At 51.3% G+C, this 16,480-nt stretch overlaps 1 protein-coding gene across 3 annotated transcripts in view; it reads right to left on the reverse strand.

The window, feature by feature from the left end:
- Positions 1-201: 201 nt before the first annotated feature.
- The window catches only part of LRFN5 (leucine rich repeat and fibronectin type III domain containing 5), a 43,712-nt gene continuing 27,433 nt past the window's right edge, over positions 202-16,480 (reverse strand). The window contains exons 2-4 of one of the 3 annotated variants that reach the window (XM_065748873.1): positions 8,165-9,572; positions 6,835-7,547; positions 202-607 (exon numbers count right to left, since the gene is read on the reverse strand). In XM_065748873.1, coding sequence (XP_065604945.1) covers positions 498-607; positions 6,835-7,547; positions 8,165-9,552 — 2,211 coding nt within the window. In that variant the 5' untranslated portion in view covers positions 9,553-9,572 and the 3' untranslated portion in view covers positions 202-497. Of the gene's footprint in view, positions 608-5,939; positions 7,548-8,164; positions 9,596-16,480 lie in introns of those variants that run through there. The other 2 variants (XM_065748859.1, XM_065748863.1) reach the window with 2 other exon arrangements.

Raw genomic sequence — 16,480 nt, forward strand, 5'->3', positions numbered from 1 at the left:
CCAGCAGCGCTGCACAGGACTGGGGCTGCAGTGCTGTGGGAGGGCTGCAGCCCTGTGCTCAGACCCTGGCAGCCCCCATGCTCCGACCCCACAGTACAGGGCATGGCCAGCACTGCAAGGGCACGCAGTGCCAACACCCAGCCCCAGCGGGCATCACTGCCCCGAATCAGCCCAGTGCCAGCTCTGTCGTAGTAAAACATTTATTTGTTACAGTGATGGAAGCTATCACGGTTACAGTTTGTGAACTCACCACTGGCAACGTCTGACACAAAGCTGCAGGGGTACTGCAGCTGTTGCCACCCAAGTTTTCATCGTTAAGTTTTATAAAAACCTCAGACACCAGAAAAAAAAGGGCATTTAGACTGAATGTGGCAGACGGGAGATGGGGAATCTGTGAGCTGGGGAGGAATGTCTGTCTGACACTGCCGACCTCCACGGCCTCTCAGCCTCAGCTGTGACTTCAAGAATTTGACTCATAGCGTGAGTGCGGGGCGACATCAATCCTTGGAGCACTGGGATCGCTTCGCTTTTTGCTGCGTAACCACGTTGGGGCAAGTGCTTTCAGGGGGAGGAGCAGCACGGGTGTCCTTCAGGTCAGCCCCAGCTTCTGTGCAAAGAGAGAACAGAGACGGTGAGGGTAGCACACAGTGCCCAGCGCCGTGCTGCAACCACCAGACAGACAGACACAGATGGACGGACAGATGGACAGCGATGCCCATGGCAAGGAATGGGAACATTCACAGAATTAGAGAACAACCCACTCTCTAAATTCGCTTCTGACTTCCTGCAGGCAAAGCCCCTTTCTACAACAGTGATTTCACCTCTTTGTGCAGTACTGAATTGTGCACGGAAGTGAAACACCGACACGAAGCAGTGGATGGGCACGAGCCCAGCACTGGTCCTTGCCAGGCTCACATGCAAGTGGAAAGTCACCATGCAGAAAACGTATAGCATGTGCCCATCTGTCCCTGAGCAGCCACACCATTGGTTTGCCCAGCAGGAGCACAGGGACCTGCAGCTCCACAGAGTGACTGCAGCCCTGCAGCTTGCTGCTGCCAGCTCCACAGCCCCACTTACCTCTCAGCACCAGACACAAACCAGGTGCTGCTCCCAGCACGGCCATGGCTTGCTGCAGGACACAGCTGTCTGGCTGTTGGCAGCCACGCACTGGGGCCTGCAGGACTCCCTGCCCACCACCCTCTGTACAAGTGAGCACGGGGAGAAGGGAGCTGTACTGCAACCATGACCGTTTCTCGTTTTCCCATCCAAACTGAATTCCTGTGCAGGATAGACTTGCACACACATCCCCATGGTGCAGGGAAACCTGGGCAGCTCCAGACCCCACGCTCCCCTGGGCTGCAGTGCTGCTGTGTGCCCGGGACACAGCCCCATGGTGAGGCCCTGCCCTGAGCTGGTGCCAGCGTGGCTCCACAGTGTCAGGACATGCTGTGGCAGCATCTCCACATCACCAATAGCCCCAGCAGCCCCCAGCAGGCGTGTGCACACCATGCACAGTGACAGCAACATGCTCACCTGCCCCACTCTGGCTAACAATGAAGAAAGAAGCAGGGGAATGCCACCACTCCATCTCAGTACCACTCCTGAGGGGCTCTGCATGGCTCTTCAGGTTAGGGGGACCTGGAGGTGCCACCAGCTCTTCCCAGACCCTGGAAGTCCTGGGGACAGCGCCGAGCTAGCACTGACCTGTCCCTGCCTGCAGGCTGGTAACAATCCATATCAACTGCTAACAGCTGTCAGCAACCTGAAGGCTGATACCAACTGAGTAACAACTTCAAATGACCTGGCAGACATGGTTTGTTCCAGCATGACAGACACGGGAGAGCTCCTTCTGTTTATTTTCATACAGACAAAGCTTCAATCTCGTCTCTCTGCAGCCAACAATTTGCCTTGTTTGCTTTTTTTTTTTTTTTTTTTTTTCCTTGCAAGCTAAGCTTCCTTCTTGCTACAGCAGCAGCCTTCACGCCTGGCTCTTGTGAATAAATCAATGGCATTAGCACTCACTATCAGCAAGATCAGAAAGCTTTGCCTTTCAGCCTCACATTACTGATGCGAGGTGTGGGTGCTTTAACCCATTCCAGACCCCCTACCCTGCACACCTGTGTTCATCCATGCTGCCATGAAAGCAAAGCCATGGTCACATCCAAGTCCAGTACAAACAGCACGGCTGTTCTTATTTACAGTGCTGCTTCTGCCCAACATTCAGAGCATGCACGCACAGTGCAGCACGGCTCAGGAGCAGGCCCATGGCTGCTGCCCCTGCCTGTCCTGCAGTGCTGCTGTTCCCATGTGCCCCAGGGACGTGCCAGCAGTGCAGTACTTACCTGGGGCTGTCACTGCAGGTGAGGCAGCACGGCCACGGTGCCATTGCTCTTTCAATAAAGCACTGATGCTCTGGCTGTTAACATCGGCTGCATATAGCAAATGGGTTTCTGCGTGCAGTAAGACCATTTTCCCTTAAAATGATGGTATGCAGCCCACGTGCATCACACTGTGACAGAAGAGCACACTTGTGCATCCGCACAGAGGGCAGGAGATGCTGCTTCAGCACTCAGCAAACGCAGGGGCAGCTCGCTGCAGCCCTCACATCTGTGTCACAGCCAGCACTGAACTAAAAGGCATGCAGGAAGACGCCTGCAAAGGGATGCATGGTCTCAGTAAGCAGGACCCTATTGATTCAGCTCTGATTTGTTGTTTTTTTTTTTTTCAGGGCAGAACTTTGACCTACCTTAAAATTGCTTGCTAAATTACCATGGGATAGGCACTGTGTTATTCTGTTACTGCTGCTATTGTTCCTTTTAGAGAGTGAGTGCACATCACATGTTACAACAGCACCTTAAAGGAACAGGACAGCACGTTTTCTTGAGATATTGTAAGGCTGACAAACGCTGCCACTCCACACGTAGTACCTCCAAGGCTCCAGTTTCTCCCAATTAATGAGAAGAGAAGCAGTAAATGACAGCAGCTGTGATCATCACTCCTGCTTGCTGGAGATAAACTGGGGATAAAGATCCACTGCCTCTCTCTGCACAGCTCCTGCTGCGGCTCGGGGTGCACCTTCAGGTGATGCAGGAAGAGCCACGCTGCACCTTTTCAAGGACACATGCACAGTGTGTGCTGGCAGCAGTGGGACACAGGGACGCGTGGCTGTGGCAGAACTGCCATCCGTCACAGCTCGGGCTCACATTGCTCAGGACTGCAACGTGCAGGCACAAGGCGGTGCCCAGCAGAATTCTGGTGTACTCTGAGAAATGCAAACATCTCAGCGGAGCAGAGCTCAGCCCCCAGTAGCTCCACAGGGTGCAGAGATGGCTGCAGGACACCGCTGGGCCCAGCGCTGGCACCGTTGATGCACAGTGGGCGTGAGTGCTGGAGGGGCGTCACCACAGGAGGATGGGAATGGGCCCTGCCATCACCTCCTGCTGGGCTCTGTGGGATGTGTCCCTCTGGTGACACACAGCGAAGTCCCCATAGGACACACATCACTGCTCCGCAGCACTAGAGGCATCGCCCACCCCACATCATCCCCATGCCCCCATGCCTCCTTCGCTCCATGCCTCATTACTGCAGATCTGTACTGGTGCCTGGGGAGGGTTTTCCAGCAAACCACAGCACGTTGGCAGAAATAAAGCCACATTTGCACCCAGAACTGAACAGCACCATATATTCACCGTCAAAAACATGCCCAGAACATCAGCAGAAAGGCAGCACAGAGAACAACTAACACAACCAGCTTTTCACCCAACAAAACCCTGCTTCTCCATCCAAACCTCATTTGAAGCAGCCCTCTTTAACAGAATGAGTGTGCTTTGGGAAAAGAGTTAGGAGTGGATTTAAGAAATATGAAAGAGGAAGCGTGTGTCAGAAATCTTAGTACAAGTAGACACGTTTCTGATTTTTTTTTTCTCCTCGCCTGGTGCTTCAGAAACACAGACACCCTCCCACAAGCAAAGAGTTGGTGAGTGTTCTCATGGAGCACTGCATGCAGCAAGGTGCTGACCACGGTGCAGCACGCTGCCCTGGGGTGTTGCACACTCACACAGACAGACAGAGGGAGCTCAGTCCCACAAGCACAGCAGCTCAGGGGCTGCCCACTCCCCTGCCCCAGGGCTTCCCTGCTCACCAGCGCAGTGTGACGGATGGGGCAGAGCCACCTCTGGGATTCTCACACGAGTGTTTTGGTTTCTGAAGATTTCAAAAATTTCCAGCACGTCGCTGAACCTATATTTAAATGTCATTCTTCTGATCAAGGGACACCTTGGCACTTTTTCTGTGTCCCTCTGCTACGGCTCCGGTTGTGCAGAACAGAAAGGACAGATCTCCCCCTTCCCAAGGCTTCCCACACTCTGCAATGAACCAGGCCTGAACAAGATGCAACAACCCCGCTGTACGTTCACCCCAGGGGCAGTGGCACTGACTGAACACCCACTGCACACCCAGAGGATGCTCCTCCCCGATGTGAGCAGAGCCCTAAAGCCACCCAGGTCTGCAGTGTTAGCGCAGAGCCAAACAAAACACGGCGACATATGGCCCTTCTAAGCTGCTTATACAAATCTGCCGAAGATAGAATACTCAGCTCCAGTGTTTAGAAAATCAATTCCTTCGAGTAAAAAAATTAAAAATATAAAGATCAAAGCCCCTAGCCCCCCCGAAGCCATTAACAGTTCAGCACTTCACAAAACATCAGACACATGTCCAGCTTCAGACAACACATAAAGCATTTCCATGATCAGAACAAGTACCGCAGCACAGCACAGTGAAAGGTGCCTCCTTACCCCGCAGAAGGTGAAGGTACTGCTGCAGAGATCCAGCTCCTCCAAGGACCATTTCCCCCCTTTTTCCCAGATCCACCATGCCTTCGTTTTCAAACTTGCATCCCTTGGACCAACACACTGCTAGCTCTGATGCTGCACTATTTTAAGAGCTTGTTTCTGTCCGCATGCCCCCTCTAAAAGAATGTGGTCTTTCAGAGAAATCTGGAGGGAATTTTTTTTTTTTTAGCTTTTCCAGCAGGAAATGGGTATTCTAATTTTGGTGCTTCGTTTCCTTTCTGGTCTCTGCACTTCCAAAGGGAAGAAAAAGGGCTTTCTAAAAAAGAAACAGCCTCTTCCTTCAACATGCTTTCCATCGCCGCCTCCAGCTCCCAGCTCCTGCAGCCACTGGAGCAGAGCATGGCTGTGACCCACAGGCTCTGCACACACAGCCCTGAGTCACAGTGCCCTGGGGATGTAGGAGATGCTCTCCCAACCCAGCCCTGTGGCCCAGTGCTGCATGCATGTGTGCCTGAGAGCAAGGACACCTGCACGGGGCTGCTGGGGCTGCGCTTCCCTCAAGCACAAGCACGCAGAGTGTCACATTTAACTGTTCTATCACTTGAACGATCACAGAGCCCGTATTAAACCCAGTATTTAGCATATGAGAATGCACTGAAATGGCTCAGTTAAGCAGTCTTTGATTTAAATGTGATGACCCTATGAGTTTAATTAGTATTAATCTTCAAATTTTCTTTAGAATGAGCAGAGCAGCAGAAGCACATTTGTCACCCTCACAACAGGGGTGTTTCAGCTGTTACCACCTATTGCCGTATGCTCCAGGCTGACGCTGTGGCCTCACAGCATCCCAAGGGCACAGCAACCAAGCAGCACATCACTGGGCAGGTGTGAACATCCCCCAGCCACTCTGCTCTGTGCAGGGACTGCAAACCACAGCGCTTATAGGAGACAGGCCCTGAAAGCCTGGAATGAGTGAGGGTACCATTCCCAGCGCTGCCCTTGCCTCTGCCCACTGCCGCCCCACACTCCGCACTGTCTGCAGGTGCTGGCACACACAGGAGCTGAACACGCTCCGCTTCCACATCACAAAGCAGGGAGCAACTCATCAGGCACTGGCTCTGCTGGAAGGCAGCGGCGTTCCCAGCACTGACACTGAGGCCTGGGACAGGAGGGGACCCTCGGCCCAGCATCCCCTGCCCACTGCTCGGCGCCCGGGCAGTCACCGCGAGGCCGGCTGGGTGTACCGAGTGAGTATTTTATTTTACACAAGAGAACAACACAGCGTTGTTGTTTCTGTACAGCATCTGCCTAAAAACAAAGGCAACACCATTATCACGGAAAAGAAATATACAGTCTGACCATTTTAAAAAATATCATTTTACTGATTGATCCAGAAGTGGTTATTTGTTAGCTTGGAGGAAATCTCATTTCCTTTATAAAAGGCTTTTTCTGTGAAAACTCTCTCTTGTGTTTTCTGCTATCGCAGAACCAGGAAGCCAGTCCTAGAGCAGGGAAGGCACTGGTGCTGTTTCATGCTTTTTTTCACCCCTTAACTTTTTTTTTTTCTCTTTTTTTTCCTTTTTTTTTTTTTTTTTAATCTCTGAATGTTGCCTTCTGTTTGGATACGAAATAAAACCGAATGGAAACTAAACAAAACCCTGTGTGCACTGGGTGGCTTATAGAGAACCCCGCACGGACAACCCATCACTCAGTGAGACAACAGTGGACTTCCAAATCCAGTTCCCCGGGAGAGGGAACTTCACACAACGTTTGGCATTTTGTTTGTCACGGAAATAAAAAGTAAACTTAAAAAACCAAGAGGCAGGTCACACAGTGCTTTCCAATATCCACTCAGAGCTCGAGAACGTCGCTGTTCCGCCCTCGGCGCCGGAGCGGCCCACCTGCGCCAGCATCCCATTCATGGAGAGGCTGCGCCGGGAGCACAGCCCCGCGTCCTGGGGGCAGCGGCACAGCAGCTGCTCGCCGCCCAGCGACAGCCTGCGCTTGGCTCTGGACGTGGTGGCCGGCAACGTGAGGAACTTACTTGGCTTGGATTGTGCTCTTTTGTACGTGGGGACCCCTTTGTCAGAGTCGGGGGGACGGCTAGCTAGCTGCAGAGCGGTGGAGTTATTTCTGTTAGTGTTTTGGGACTCGATGCTCGTGGCAGCTTCGCTCTGCGGATCGCCGCTGGGCTTCGGCCCCGGCTTCCGCTTCGGCTTCTGGGCGGCGGAGGTGCCGGTGGACCACGCGTGAGGAGAGGGCGAGGTAGTGGTGGCGGCCTCGGGGCCAGGGCTGGCCTCTGGAGAGGGTCCGGGGCCGTCGCTGGCGGCCCGGCAGCACTGGGCGGCCTCGTCGTGCCCGACCGCCTGCTTGGAGGCAGACTGGGACAGCAGCCCGCCGCAGCCCTGCACCTGGGCCCCGTTCGTCTGCGAGTAAACGTTGCTGACCTTGGTGGCCTTGTGCTGCCCGTTGTTGTTGCACACCTTGTATCGGATCATGAGGATGATGATGAACACAAGCACCGAGGCCACGATGATCCCGCCGATGATGATAATCATGGTCCCGCCCAGGAACTGGGACTGCATGAAGTGGCAGCGCACGTAGTCCTGCTCGGTGGTGAACTGCGTGCAGCCCACCACCCTGGTGGCAGTCAGCGAGGTGATTCCGTCATCGTAGATGGCCAAGACGCACAGGTCGTACATGGTCCCAGCAGCCAGGTTGTTCACTAGGAAGGTTTTGCTCGTGGGAGGTATCATCCTGGGGACGAGGACATCGGTGTTAACAAACCTGCATTGCCACAGCCCCCTCCCAGCCCACCCGCTGCAGCCCACCCCTGGTAGTGCAGCCCCAGTCCTGGCAGCACCACACCGCCCCCACAGCTTGTCTCGAAGAGCCCCTCCTGAGAGCAGCTGTAGCAGAAATGTAAATGAAATTAGGAAAACAGCAGTTCTGAAAGGTATGACAGTTACAGCCCAGACCCAGAACAAAGCCACCCAGAGCACAGTGCACGCTCACTCCTCCCAGGCATGGCCGCCATGCCAGCAGAATGTGCCCGCAGGAACGTGTTTGAAGGCAGCGCTGTCCTTGTGCTTTCATTAAACTGAGAGTGTTAAGATCCACTTAGCTCATCTAACTTCACAATCCTTCTGCTAATCAGATTACTGAGGAGGATCAAAGGTCTGTTTTGGATTCTCTAGAAATAACCTGACCCAGAGCCATTTCCCAATCTGCATTACCCCTCCAGCAGCCAAGAGCCAGGCTGTGGCCAGGCAGTGTGAGCCGACAGCCCTCCGAGGAGAGGGCAACAAAGAGTTTGCACCAGCAACCAGTGTGGGGCAATGGGGAAGGTCTGGGCTGGGCTGGCTGTGCCATACCTGTACACCAGAGAGTCATCGTAAGTGCCATTGTACTGAATCTGGAACATGCGTATTCCAGGTATGTTTCTTTGAAAATTGAATTTCAGCAGAGCAGTAGACGACGTCGCTTCAGCAACAACCACCTTCTTGTCTTGGCTGACTTTTGTATCCCCATTGCTGCTGCTTGCATTGGAGCCCGACTTGGTGGACGTTGAGATATCCGAGGAGCCAGGGTCAGGCTCGTGGATGTGGTTAGTGCTGTTCAGCAAGTGAGGGAGCTTGATTATGTGCAGGTCCACCGTCTGTGTGGCTTCCCCTGCTGGGTTGGAAGCGATGCAGGTGAAAGAGCCCGTGTCCTTCACTGTTGTTATGAGGATGTCGAGTGTACCGTTGTCATACACCACAGACCTCGTTGCGTTAGAAATAAGTTTGCCCTCGGGTGAAATCCAATGAATTGCTGGTTCTGGATCCCCCCGGGCCTTGCACCTCAGCGCTGCCCTTTGGCCCTCCAGCACCCTCAGCTCGTGGGTGTGCCTGGTAATGAGAGGAGGTTCACACAGGAACTCCTCCTCGGGGATTGACCAGAAGTACCGGCCCGAAAGCAGCTGGGGAGAGGCACACGTCTCCAGGTCGTCTTCTCTGGAGAGACGCCTCAGCCACAAGAGCTCACAGTTGCAATGCAAAGGGTTTCCACCAAAGCTTAACGCAAAAGTAGAGGGGCTGATAATTCCTGAGGTTGCCAATACCTGAGCTCGCTGAAAGAGAGGATCAGGTGGTAGCTTCTGCAGTTTGTTAGACGTGACATCTAACCTGGTCATCTTGTGGAGGTGGGAGAAGGTCCCCTTAGGAATATGATCGATCATATTGTGGTCCAGACTGAGGGTGTGCAAGCTAACCATCTTTTCCACAGCATCCCAGGGGATGGTTTCCAGGTTGTTGTAAGACAAATCCAATTCCTCAAGAGCTAAAACATCATCGAAAGCTGTGGAAGAAATAAGAGTCAGCTGGTTGTTGTTAAGTATCAAGTGATGAAGATTGGAGAGTCCACTGAACATGTCATTGGTGATCTTAGTCAATCGGTTGCTGTTCAAATGCAAAGCCCGCAAATTGCGCAAGTCAGCAAATGCGTGAGGTGTGATAAAACTTATTGTATTCCTGGACAGCGTCAGGTCCACCAGGCTGGTCATGTTGGCAAAGTCTTTCCTTTTGATGTTTGTAACAAAGTTGTCTGCCAGCCGTAATTCCACAGTCCTCCTGTCAATGTTTGGTGGAACGAATAAGAGCCCTTTCTTGGCACAAAGGGTCGCAAGGTTTGGAGACAAAATCTGACAAACGCAGCGCTTTGGGCAGATCTGAGCTCTCACTGCTACGCCAATGAACAGCAGAAACAAAAGCAGTTTTTCCATTGTAGATCAGGTTCACGAGCCTGTAAGGAAGAATAAATGACTGTTAATGCCTGCAAGATTAGCAAGTATATCATAACAGAAATCTTAACAGGAGCGAAGGAAAACCACCTACGATTAAATCATGAAACAGGTTGACAGAACAGTGTTTCTTCCTCATCTTATTGCCAGATGTCTTACAACCATCCACACCCTGCCATGAGTGCCTATCTTATCTTTCAGAAGGACAACTGATATTTCTGTACGTACGCATACGCACACACACACATCTACATGCAAATAACAGAGCAGTCTGGAAGCAGCTGGTGGCTCTGCACATGGCAGCAGAGATGGTGCCTTTGGAGCCCCTCCTGCTCCAGCTCATCCCCACGCACCATCATCCCCATCACCGAGCTTTCAAACTGATGCTTTGACCTCATGATCTGGAGTTACTTTATGCTAATTCCATTTACATACTGGAAAAAAAAAGGGGATGTTTCATGTGCACATTACTCGCTGAGCTAAAGCTCTCAGTGACCTCTAAATCATTCAATAGGTTTATAACCATCTCTACTGAACATTTAAGCTCTTAATGCTATTTTCAGAATAAACCCAGAAGGGGCTAATTTTTTGTCATTCAAAAAACAACCATGTGCATAAAGGAAATCAAGAAAACTGAAAAAAGACACCGCAATAGAAGTGGAATATGGGCTAATTTCAGAGCACTGCTGTTTTCCCTGATGCCCACAGCAGTGCCACACTCCTACCCTAGAAACTCCAACAGCTCAATCAGCCTTATCTTTTACAGTTCCAGATCCAGGAGCTTCACAGAGTAAGAAAACAAGGAAGATAACAGGAGCTGAGCAACACATGAAAGTTGTAGGAGAAAAACTGCAAAGCTGTAAACATCTGACTGCAGCAGGGCTGTGCAGTGTACATGAAACAGTCAGCTCCCCTTGGGACTGATAAAGCTATTCGCATGCAGAATACAGCCTCATCATAGAAACATGGAATCACAGAATGGTTTGGGTTGGAAGGGACTTTAAAGCATCCCCCCTCACTCCCTGCCATGGGCCGTGTGCCCTCCAGCTCAGGCTGCCCACAGCCCATTCATGGCCTCAGGTATCTCTAGGGATGGGGCACCCACAGCTCTGGGTGGGTGTCAGGGCCTCACTGCCCCCTCTCAACTGACCTAAATCTCCCTTCTTTTAGCTTAAAGCCATTCTCCTTTGTCCTATCACTATCTGCCAGTGCAAAAAGTTGTTCTCTCTCCTGTTTATCAGCTCCCCTCAAGTACTGGAAGGTCACAGTGAGGTCCTCCCTGAGCCTTCTCTTCTGCAGAGTAAACACTCAGCTCTCAGCCTGTCTCCATAGGAGAGGTGCTCCAGCCTCTGAGCATCTGCATAGCACTTCTCTGAACCTGCTGCAGCAGCTCCACATCTTTCCCATGCTGGGGTACCCTATCATCATCCCAGAAGTGTACTAACAAAAATAATCTAAGACAAAATGAACCTTCACATCTAACCACAGACAGGAATCTTGAATCTTCATGGATATTTAAGGGTATTTAATGTCAAAACAGTAATTATTTCTCCTGTCGTCTAGCCCACTCCTAATCCATCTATGCTGCCATGAAAAAGTAAGTTGCAGAAAGGATGAGTGAAAATACCAGCCCCTAAAACTTGCCTTTCAACTACAACTACTTTTGCTACAACTTTTCATGACTATTGATCCCAACCAGTAAGTCCTCCTCAAAAAAATAATAAAATAATATAAAAAATTAATAGATATAATTATAATATAAAATAAGTCTTCAACTGTCAGGTTTACATTAAAAAAATGACTACATACACCACGGGAGGCACAGCCCATCATTCCTGTCGTTTTGGGAGCCATCCCAAACCCCCAGGTGCAATCTCAGAACATATGGCTTCCTGACAAGTCAATCCATCCATGCTAACGTGCCACAGGCACAGCACTCCTGTGGCCCCACTGCCCCACCAGCACCACACAGAGAGACAGGGCCCAGTGCCATGTGGGGCTCCTCCCCAGGGAGACAGCAGCACCCGGACAGGACCCATCTCTCAGCATCCGCTGCCACATCTGCCCCACGTCTGTCACACGGCAGCAACATTTGCTGAAGACAATCCCTATTTATCTGACAACTGGAAAAGGGTATAAAAACAAATTTCCTTTTTACAGCCAGCTGAGAGTGCAATTTGTGTGCTATACAATCCAACGTGGCATCAATTTATATGGGACTCCTTCAGTGAAAACTGGCCATTCTTGGGCCGTAAAGGCACCAATTAAATCGGTTCCCTTCCCTGCTATCCTCACGGGAGGCAGCGTGCTCTTGTCAGGAGCTGTAAACTTTTAAACGAAACCTTGTGCACCTCTGCTGGGGACAATTTTTTGCATTAATTGCAGCAGAAAGAAAACCTCCTGGGCAGCATTTACATACATTTGCTGCGTTACATTTCACACCTCCTGTGTCAGCACTGTACATGGGGGTGGTTCTGCAGGTGCAAACAGGACAGTTTGACATTGAGCAGGGGCTAACAGAGCCCTGCAAGAAGCAGCCTGCCCCATACACCTCCTGAGCTCACTGGGACTCCTGGGAGCCACCTCCTCAAGCAGCTGCCACTAGTTCCAGATGGGATATTCTATCTCACCATACATTTGGTTCACACTAACTCAAAACAGACTTCACAGCTCAGCAGCATCCGTAGCTGGACCACTATGGCTCTGGTCATCCTGACTTGGGAACACCATTCTCAGTTCAATTTGCTAATACGATCCTGCTAATGTAGATTTGTAGCTGCAATTAAAGAAATCTGCTCAGCATTTCTCAGATTCAGCCAGGATATTGTCTTGAGAAGTAGGGAAGTTTAAAACAAAGCTAGCAAGGTGCATCTCAGCAAAGAAGAGGGCAAAGCTTCTAACTGCAATTCTGTAAGCCTCAGCTGATACAGTGGCAGAAGCAGATACAAAATCACAGCCTGAGCACAATGACATCCATTCCTACACCGCCCAGCACAGCTGCTGCTGGGCAGACAGCAGGGACCCACCTCGCCTCCCCCAGCACCTGGGCCATCCACACCAGAGGGAAGGAAGCCCTCTGCCCTCCTGCTTCCATCCCCTGTAACAGCTCTACTGATCTGAGAGCAGACCCAGCAGCATGCAGCCCATGGACTCCAGCCTTCCTCCAGCTCAGTTAGTGGGACATGCTGTGCTGGCAGCCCTCCATCACTCCAGGTGCACATGACAATGCAAATAAAATGCTGCCTCCACTTGTCTATCACAGGGAGCAGGCACAGACTCTTCCTACCGATGGCTTTTTACTCTTAATTAATGACTCAGTGCTGAAGCAGGGCTGCAGCCCTCCTCCACCACTGTGGGGCTGACATAGGGACTGTGGTGCTCCCTCAGGGAGCTGTCTTGCCCCGTAGCTGCAACTGGGATCAGAACTTCCCCACAGGTAAAAACATGAGGGAGGAGGGAAGGGTGACCTCAGACAAAGCAGAGAAGAGCCACTGATCTGTGACAAGAGTCCTCCTGGCAGGGCTGCCCAGTTAGAGAGGCAGCTACAAGTGCCACACGTGGCTGGCACTAGTGGAAGGGGACACGAGGCCACAGAGCAACACTGGGGACTGCTTCCTTCTTTCATAGACACAGGGACCAGAGAGGGAATCACAGAGCCCATAGACAGTGTTTCCCATCTTGCACTGAGCCGTGGGCAGCACGATGCCATGCAGCACAGCACACTGCAGTACAACATAGCACAGTAGCAGGGCAGCATCCAGCATCATGCTGGATCCCAGCACCCTGCACCCCAGGCAACCAGACCTGGGCAGGGAGCACCCTCGGTCCCATGCTGCCCTCACAGCAAAAGACCTCTAAGATCACCAAACTCAACCCCACCCCACACCTACCATACCCACAAACAACGTCACTCAGTGCCACACCTCCACATTTCTTGAACACCTCCAGGGATGGTGACTCGTCCACTTCCCTACGCAGCTTGTGCCAGGGTATTACCACTCTTCCTAATATCCAATCTGAACCTCCCTGGATGGGTTGCTTTCCCACTCCCATGATGGAAAAGCTGTGTGCCCCAGAACCAGGGGGCAGTGACCCCCCCAGGGCAGGTGCTGAAGCCAATACTCTTTAATATCTTTATCAGTGATACTGACAGTGGGATCAAGTGCACCCTCAGCAAGTTTGCTGATGACACCACCGGGCCCAGATGAACCTCATGAGGTTCAAATCCAAATGCAAGATCTTGCACCTGGGTCGTGGCAATGCCCATTACCAATACAAGCTGGCGATGAAAAGTTTGAGCACTGTCCTGCTGAGAAAGCCCTGGGGGTGCTGATGGATGGCAGCTGGACATGAGCCAGCACTGTGCCCTCGCAGCCCAGAAAGCCCAACTGTATCCTAGGCTGCATCAAAGGCAGCGTGTCCAGCAGGGAGAGGGAAGGGATCTCCCCATCTGCTTTGCTCTGGTGAGGCCTCACCTGGAGCACTGCATCCAGATGTGGAGTTCTCAGTACAGGAGAGACACAGACCTGTTGGAGCACATCTACAGGAGGGCCAGAAAAATGGTCCAAGGGATGAAACAGCTGTCCTATGAGGACAGGCTGAGAGAACTAGAAAAGAGAAGGCTGTAAGGTGACCTGATAGCAGCCTGTCGGTATCTAGAGGGGAGCAAAAGGAAAGAAGGGGACAGACTCTTTAGCAGGGTCTTATGGTGCCAGAACATGGGGAAATGGCTTCAAGCTCAATTTAGGTCAGATATAAGGAAAAAGTCTTTTAGTGATGGTGGTGAGGCACTGGAACAGGCAGCACAGTGATGTGGTGGGTACCCCATCCCTGGAGGCTTTCAAGGCCAGGTTGGATCAGGCCCTGGGCAACCTGATGGAGCTGTGGTGTCCCTGATCAATGCAGGGAGTTGGGCTAGATGGCCTTCAGAGGTCCCTTCCAACTCTAAGGATTCTATGATTCTATGACTGCCCAGGACTGAGCTAGCACCAGTCTGATCATTTAGCACTCTGCCAGGTCTATCAACTCTCCCATGCTGCAGCTTGAGAAATGCTGTTGGCAGGTCCTTGGGAGAACAGTGGCAGCAGACAAAGTTGGGTGCATGGCTCCCCTCCGAGCATGTCACCCATCAGGGGTCTGTCCCATGCTCAGATAGCCCAATGAGACCCAAAGGTGCTGTGGGATCCTGCTGTTTCCCAGTGCCCAACCGTTCCTGTAAAATTGTTCCTTATCATTCGCACCGTTTTTGTTGGTTTTTTTTTAGAAGCATTAAGTAAGTTGCAACATAAATGTGAACAAAGCTTAAAATAAAGCTGTGTGTTTGTACAAGTGCTCATAAGTGCTCTAAAAGCTGTGTGTCTTGCAAAGATGTACTGGTATTTGCAGCTGAAGCACAGCGCAGGGTATTTATTTTACTTAATAGGAACAGCCAACACGCACGTGGTATTGCACTTCACAGCCTGAGCTCCCAGCTCCTGGCGCTGAGCAGCTCACCTGGTTCACACAGCACTGCCTAAATCTCACTGCTTGCTTAAAGCATCAAAGAGAAGGAAAAGAAAACAAAGGGGCAAATGCTAATTTCCTACAAAGATAGACAATGCCTTCATTCAGTGCTTGGTGTTTGCAAAAGATAGGGATCATCATGCTCCCCATGTGATATGTGTGATTCAAGTAAAAAAAGACACAGAACAGACATTTTAGATCAGTTTTGTTGCAACATTTTTTTGAGTTATTCAGTGCCTACGAATCAAAGGCCTTGATCAGCAGCGTGCTATGAAAATAAGTGAGTGTCCATCAGTTCATGCACACTCAAGGTCATGTGAAGAGTCAGTGAATCTGAAATTTCCGCCTGGAATTGAACCAGGGGACACGGGAATGAAGTGGCAGCACTGCTGTGTTGGAAGTGCTTCCCTTTTCCTACGTGTGGCTTACTGATATTTTTCCCCATCTTCACTGGGGGCAACAATAAACTTCAGGATATTCAGTGCAGCATTTTGCAGATTGGTCCATTTCATACTGACAACTCTGTGACAAAGGGAAGCAGCAGGATCCAGGATGCAGTCATTTATCAGCAAATCATTTCCACTGCACCCGATTCTGTTCGGACTGCAGCTGCTGCAGACAGTGAGGGCATGGGGAACCTGAGCACAGCACAGCATTGGCGAGCTGCAGCCAGCTGCTAATGCAGCTCCTGCCTCAGACAAAATCCGTCATCACTAAGGTCATGGCAGAGGATGCTGTCTGCATTTCCTATCCCCCCTGGTCTCCGGAGGAGCTGTGATTTTCAAGGTCTTTGCAAATGCAATTTCATGGTGGGGAAGAAAAGTCCAGAAGCTGTCTGTGTTCAGCTGTTGCAGATGAAGGATGGGAAATAGCATGAGCCTCAGAAGGCATCCAGCAGCCATGCTAATATGGGTGCATACTTAAGTGGAAAACACGGAGCTTCAATTTCACAAAGGTCAACGGTTGGTAAACACGTCTGAGTGTTTTTCTGAATCGGAAACACAGCACCTAAAAACAAAAACACTCAGACCAACATGCCATCCCCAGGGATCCCCACGGCCACACAGCTCTGCAGGACCACAGACAGCTCTGCAGCCAAGCGGTGCCCACCCCACTCCCCAGTGCCCATCACCTCACCCCGTGAGGCCACGGCACTGTGGGCAGCACACAAGGCTCCTCCTGCCCACCCACTTGATAAGCCTTCCTCGTTTTCCTCCAGCCATAAGCTTTAAACAGTACACACTCGAGGTAATGCATTCCGGGAGGCAATTTTTCTCCCCCTAATGAGGTCTACACCTGCAATTTTAAAGTGAAAAGTAATGTCCGTTTTTATTTCAAAGATTTCTAAGGAAAGCAGGGACAGTATTTGTAAGACCCAGACCACACTGCACACATGCTGACAACTGTG

Source organism: Cyrtonyx montezumae, unplaced genomic scaffold (genome assembly GCF_038088225.1).
Source record: "Cyrtonyx montezumae isolate F1298 unplaced genomic scaffold, pur_monq_1.0 scaffold_10, whole genome shotgun sequence".
Lineage (NCBI taxonomy): Eukaryota > Metazoa > Chordata > Aves > Galliformes > Odontophoridae > Cyrtonyx > Cyrtonyx montezumae.